The 6,607-nt window shown below is 34.6% G+C and overlaps 3 protein-coding genes across 3 annotated transcripts in view; 1 reads left to right on the top strand and 2 right to left on the bottom strand.

Annotated features, from left to right (window-relative positions):
• LOAG_11508 (hypothetical protein) overlaps positions 1-507 on the bottom strand; it is a gene marked incomplete at both ends in the record, with an annotated part of 1,296 nt that extends 789 nt beyond the window's left edge. Inside the window, 2 exons of the mRNA XM_020448361.1 lie at positions 62-244; positions 459-507. Coding sequence (XP_020301488.1) covers positions 62-244; positions 459-507 — 232 coding nt within the window. The remainder of the gene's footprint in view (positions 1-61; positions 245-458) is intronic.
• Positions 508-2,189: 1,682 nt separating this feature from the next.
• Positions 2,190-4,942, bottom strand: LOAG_11507 (PHD-finger family protein; the record flags this gene model as incomplete). The annotated part of the gene is made up of 6 exons (XM_003147025.1): positions 2,190-2,348; positions 2,527-2,709; positions 3,107-3,252; positions 3,941-4,103; positions 4,335-4,427; positions 4,838-4,942. 6 exons carry the CDS (start codon positions 4,940-4,942, stop codon positions 2,190-2,192), a joined length of 849 nt encoding a protein of 282 aa, XP_003147073.1.
• Positions 4,943-6,133: 1,191 nt separating this feature from the next.
• On the top strand, positions 6,134-6,596 carry LOAG_11506 (hypothetical protein; the record flags this gene model as incomplete). The annotated part of the gene is made up of 2 exons (XM_003147024.1): positions 6,134-6,182; positions 6,397-6,596. Coding segments are annotated over 2 exons (249 nt in total), but the record flags the coding sequence as incomplete, so codon positions are not given.
• Between the last annotated feature and the right edge of the window lie 11 nt (positions 6,597-6,607).

Below are 6,607 nucleotides of genomic sequence, written 5' to 3'. Positions count from 1 at the left end.
ACAGTTACCATCCATAGATAAATTTCGAATTCACACTTCTTACCATGGGATAAAAAGTGACCTTTTTTAGAGATTACAACTTCAGTGGGCGACCAACCAACGGGGTATGTAGTTTTGGTGCTCATTTGCTGACCGCGTGATTCGTATCTAGGTTGTTCTTCTTGTGGGATGTAACCGTCCTTTACTCTTCTTGCCTTTCTCCACGTTCCATCAGCACGTTGTGAAGCTGCTATATATGTTTCACCTAAAATGTGCTTTTTCTTACAAAAAGCAAAAGGATTATCGATATAAGCCAGTGCAATTCCCCATTATTGCAAGGAACGAAAAGTACCATTTGAAAACTATGTGTCTAAACAGTAAACCTAGTCAACTCCTGCTGCAAATACTCCGACTAAATGGACTTATATATGCTGCAGTTAATCATAGATAGAGGAAACTTAAGCACCGTACTGACTCACCAGTTTTAGTCTTTATACGAACATCTCCAACGAAACCTTTTGATGACATAGTAACATGTATCCCTCGAAAAGACCGATGAATACAGGTATCACAATCCAATACCTGAAAGGTGAGATGTTGGGAATAATACAAACCTTCTTCTCAGATTCCTAAGCCTTGTAAACTGCGTCATTTAACAATGAGTCAAAAAAAAAAATCAGGAAAAATTTCATATCAAGAATATCCTCTCCATTTTTTGAGTTCTAATATTGAAAATGGAGACGAGTGGATATTGTTAGTGCATTCGTCCGTCAATAATAAAAGCAACACTTCCCTTGAAAAACAAGTCATAATAGGAAAATATAATAAACCGGAATGTATTTACCCATCTATTCATCCATCCACAGAAAGAAAATGAACAAAATGACTTCTGAATTAGTATGCACCAAGTGCAAACTTTATTCCCCGTACGACATGCAAAGAACATGAAATAAAGAAAAGTGAGAAAAAAAAGAAAACAAAAAACCATAAATTAGAGTAAACCATGAACGATCCTAACGTAGGAATCATTTTGTCTTACCCATGCTACACATTTTCATAGGAAAGCATTTGATGCAATGTGACAAAATACACGTAAAACGTGTAAATTTACAATTACTGATATCACTATTTTGCGAAATTTCATAACCAAAATACACACGTAAGAATATACATCGCCTTGATTAGCAGGAGTTATTAGTTGTTAAAATCAACAAGATAACATATTCATTTTCCTTTCCGCCCCAGTTTAATGAAGTTACTGGTAACACAGACGATTATACACTGTTACAGGAACAGCCTTGCTGAAGACGTCCTGTGGTAGCTTTGTCTCACATTTTGGTTTGGAACCACAGTGATTTGCGAAATAACAACACAACGTGCCACAGTTCGAAAACAACAGATAATGAAGCAAATGTATAATTTATACAACATCATCATCGAAATTCTTGAATTTCGTATTTTCAATTTCGCACTTAATAGAATATATAATCACAGATCTATACGAATATACAATAAATAAAAGTAAATGAAGCAATAAGAAACAAAAAATATAGCAGCAACTCAACGTACGTAGAAATGGATATACAGGAACAAATAAAAGTACAATGTGATCAGAAAGAAGATGCAAAAGAGGAGAAACAAAGCTAATGTGAAAATTTTTCATGCAAATCAATTCATAAGCTCCTCAATAAACATGGAGCAAGAAGGAATTCGAAATGCACCCACAAACACTGATGACCACGTAATAAGTTCTACAAGTGAAAAAGTTTAAAAAACATCCCGGATGTTTTCCCATAGTAGAACACGATCAAAAACAGACGTGTATTCCTTTAGAAAATAAATTCATAAATCACAAAGAGAATGAAAAATGCTATAACTTCCGCTTCACCCGAATTTAAGCAAATATCTTAAAATGAAGAAAAATGACAGAATGAATATCCTGGATACCTAATGAAAACAATGAAAGTTAAGAACTTGTAGCAGCTGTTAGCACGGGACGGCTTAACGATCTACACTATTCATCTCTTTCGCTATAATGACTAGTAATCACAAGCAATTTTCAGAGTTTTTCTCTTAAAAAACTAGTTTTCATAAATCCCATACATAAAATCTAAGCTGCAAGTATTTCCCGACCTGAATTTACTTGGTAATAGCCACTTTAATTCATACTTGATAAAAAGACAAAAAAGAAATTAATAAATACCCTTTCGTCAGTCTATCAAATCAGGATTGATCACATCGCATCGATCTCCACGACAATGTGGGCAATACCACTTACCTTTCGGTTTCTGCCTCAATTGGACACATGGAAAATGATACCACTCGTTACATTTTTTATTTTCACAAAGAATCATATCACCATAAGAAACCTAAATAAATTTAAATTATGCAAAGGAGAGGAAGATGGCAAATTTGCATTAAAATAATGTGGCATCGGACGAAAAAAAAATAAGATGAAGTCTGTTTTTTCATTGTATTTATGATGTAAAAAAAAAAAATTTCTTTTAAAAAAAAGTTAAAAAAATAATGATATATATACACACTTACTTGCCGACAGAGACAATACAAGGGATCGAGATTATTTTCGTCCTCTGCTGTTTCTGCTATAGCAGAAGTTGCTTGGCGAGGTTTCCTCGGCAAACGCGGTCTTCCTGCACCGCGTTTCTTTTGCATCGAACGCCCCTCACTCATTTCCGATACTTTTATTTTCCTGCGACGTCCTGATAAATACTAAACAGGAACAATTCAAAAATCAAGAATTCAAATTTAATTTTGGATGATGCTAAAGAAAATGTTAATAGAAAATTACGAATCCCAACTTTTAACTTGAAAATAAAGTAAAATTCGACATTATTATGTAAACAAGAAAGCTTACTTATCAAAAAAAATGGCTCCAGTGATCTAATAAGACTATTGCTCAATGAAATTTAACTTACGTGATGGTTCATTTTCAACTAGCAATGACCAGGCACTATCACCCACACAGACCTAATCATTAAATGTAAAAAAAGCTTTACAGTGGAATCTTCATGCATACACAATAGTGACTTATTAAAGGAAAAGAGAAAAAAAAATTTTTTTTGAAAGTAGACTACTCAGACGAAAAATTTTAGAAATAAATGTCAACCTGATCTGATACTGCCGGTGGAGAAGGAGAATCTTTTCCCTTTCCTTTTACGACAGATTGGGATCGTGTGTCTCTTTCAATCCGACGTATATTTTCTCTTGGAGCATGACGTTTTGATCGAGGCCCTTTTGGCTTGGCTACCGGTTCTAAAGAAATGACATTTCGTAGTAATTAACGGATTAAAATTTATACATAAACTTATACAGTAAATGCAAGAAACATTTAATAATCGAAACCGGTATTATTATGGATGAGTGAATAGCTGTGAGAACGAAGAATAATTGTATCGTCATATCTTCTAACTTTCTTTTTTTAGAACAAATTAAATTTTGAACCAAAATCGCTAAAAAGACCGCAAAATCACAGCATCAGCTTTATAACGAAAGCATTCATGCTAGGATAAATGCGATCATGATATTAAACAGGCAGGATAGTTATTTTTAATGAAATTTGAAGAAAATTCATTGAAGTAAATTTTTTCTCCCTCTCTTTTTCATCTTTTGGTCTTGTTTTTCTTATCTTTTCACTTTTCGATCCCATCATTTAATTTCTCTTGCTTTCTAATTATAAGTCCACTGACTTCTCCCTCTTCTCTTTCGCATTGCTACCTTCTGCGCCTCTCCCTTTTCGACAACAGATTCTAAATTGATGATAATTCCTATTCAATCATTTCGAACTGAGCTATCCAGCATTTTAAATTGCAAAATTGAATTTCTTTCGAGAAAAAAGAAAGCATAACACAAAGCATCTTTGCAATCAATGAAAAGTTATCTTCTCTATTTCCAAATTTGGCAGTGTTTCCCAGTCACAAATTTTTCACTTAAAACAGCTCACGCTTGCTTTGTTGCGGATCAGTTTGTCGACCAATCAAGTTTTGCAACTTCGTGTCTACGTCAAACATGACGCCTGACTTCCAAAATGCTAGGTGTTGCGCCATACGTAGCTCGTTTTCCAAGGTATCAAACATTTCATCAACTTTTTCGCGACTCATTTCCATCTTAAAATTTACAGATAATAAAAGTTTTTCATTTTCAACCAGATTAATATACTATTAGGTAAAAAACGAACAAAATCTTGTTTTTATGAATAACTGATATGGTTCAGCTTTATCGCAAGGAACAAACTTGAAGAACAAAGAAAAAAAATTCACATTTGCCTTGAAAATACAAAAGAAAATCTGATCTTATGAAAAGAATTTATTATTTTACTTCGTAAACGGAATACTAACCAGTCCTTCATTTAAAGTAACCTGAATTCTCTCTACTTCTCGCATGACCGCTTGGTAGACGACATCTAATTCAGTCATTTTTTGCAGCGGCTTCTGAATTTCCTTTATATTTAAGGTCGGAAAAAATACTGAATATCAAACTATGCAAATCGAATAATTTAAGACGTCATAAGACAAAAAAAGCATGATTCAGTAGGAAAAAGATGACCTTTTGTTCCACAAATTCGCCGGTAAAATCAAAAGTAAAGTTACAGCATATCTTTTAAATAACATGTACAACACAACTATGCTCGGTACTGAACTAAAATTGCATCAGTATACAGGCAAAAAGGCCAAAGTAACAGTGTTGGTTAACGACTGTAAATTTTAACGATCTGGTAACATTTGTTACTAGTCTAAACAATCTATAGTTGCATTTCTGTACCGAAGGACTGTCATTCCTCTCCTTAAACCTTTACTGATATCTTCAATTGTAGAAAACTCTCAATATCTAAAACTCCAACCTGGACTATATCTACTGCATCAAATAGGCGTTTAACGAGATCTTTCGCATTAGGCGGCACACTGTCGAACCCTTCATAACTTGTAGACGGCTTAATTCCATCCATCTTAAACAATCTTATCTCACCATATCTCGACACAACTGGACATTTCACAAAAACTGAAAATAAGCAAATCACAATAAACCATGAAACTCGATACATTAAATTAATTAGTCATTGCATACAAACATATAAAATAGTGACGGTCCTTAATCCCAAATTTAATCTCGCCAACATAATGAGATAAAAACGACCGTAGCAATGACATATGCTAAAGGCTAATCCTAGAAAATCTGAAGTGATCCAAGAAGAGACTTGATTACACTCTCCCGTCTGAGATCAGATCGCCTACATTCTATACGAGTGCTGCAAGAATTACGTAGAACGGTAGAAGAAACGTTATTCTGAACCATTCCAAAAGTAATGCAATAGGAGAGCGAAGCTACAGTGACTAGCAGATCGATACACTCTATGACCAACTACTGAGATTGATTCTAGAGAGGAAAGAAGCTGAACAAAATAATATGGTTAATGTATCATTACAAATCAAAAAAAAGAGAGAAAAAACTACTAGTAAGTAGCAAAATTTGGAGGCAACTATTCGAGAATTTCTCATCGGTATCGACAGATTTTAAAAGAATTATGAACAGTAACAGTACTTAATAACATTCAGAGAAATGCTAATATCGGTTAATCTACCCAACGAATTTCTCAACTCATTGAGTAACTTTATCCAAATCCGCCACCTCTATTCGGTATGAAATATCGCAAATAGTATTTGCACCCTGACCCAATCTTGGTGCGCTACAGCCATCGGGTGCCCAATGAAAAAAATTCATCTCAATGTTACTTGGTTATACAAAAAAATTAGAAATGGTGTCGGCTGTTCACGGCCACATCAGTTATTCACAAAAGTAAGGTTTCGTTTGTCTTTCAGACTAATGATGTATCAAGTTAGCTGATAGTTACTGATTTTAACAATATGTGAAATTGAAGATTCGCAGATATCGCAGCGTGAATGCTTCTGTCATAAAGCTGGTGCTGTGACTTTTAAAGTCTTTTTAGCGGTTCGTTTCTGACAGATTTTTCCTTTCATTCTGCTACATTTAAACTAAATCCTGATTAATTCCCTGCCCAACATTTTTCTAAATAGCACCAACTCTTTGTCTAAGAGAACGGTCATTTCATGATTAATGGTGAAATATAGATAAAAGCGTGACACTTCTGATTCATTCATCGATCATTTCGAGAAATACCATGTCAACAAAAGGTTTCGTTGGAGATGTTCGTATAAAGACTAAAACTGGTGAGTCAGTACGGTGCTTAAGTTTCCTCTATCTATGATTAACTGCAGCATATATAAGTCCATTTAGTCGGAGTATTTGCAGCAGGAGTTGACTAGGTTTACTGTTTAGACACATAGTTTTCAAATGGTACTTTTCGTTCCTTGCAATAATGGGGAATTGCACTGGCTTATATCGATAATCCTTTTGCTTTTTGTAAGAAAAAGCACATTTTAGGTGAAACATATATAGCAGCTTCACAACGTGCTGATGGAACGTGGAGAAAGGCAAGAAGAGTAAAGGACGGTTACATCCCACAAGAAGAACAACCTAGATACGAATCACGCGGTCAGCAAATGAGCACCAAAACTACATACCCCGTTGGTTGGTCGCCCACTGAAGTTGTAATCTCTAAAAAGGTCACTTTTTATCCCATGGTAAGAAGTGT

The sequence above is a fragment of the Loa loa genome (assembly GCF_000183805.2).
Source record: "Loa loa unplaced genomic scaffold supercont3.408, whole genome shotgun sequence".
Classification (NCBI taxonomy): domain Eukaryota; kingdom Metazoa; phylum Nematoda; class Chromadorea; order Rhabditida; family Onchocercidae; genus Loa; species Loa loa.
Note: the sequence above shows the minus strand (reverse complement) of the source record. Positions and strands in the feature narration are given on the sequence as shown.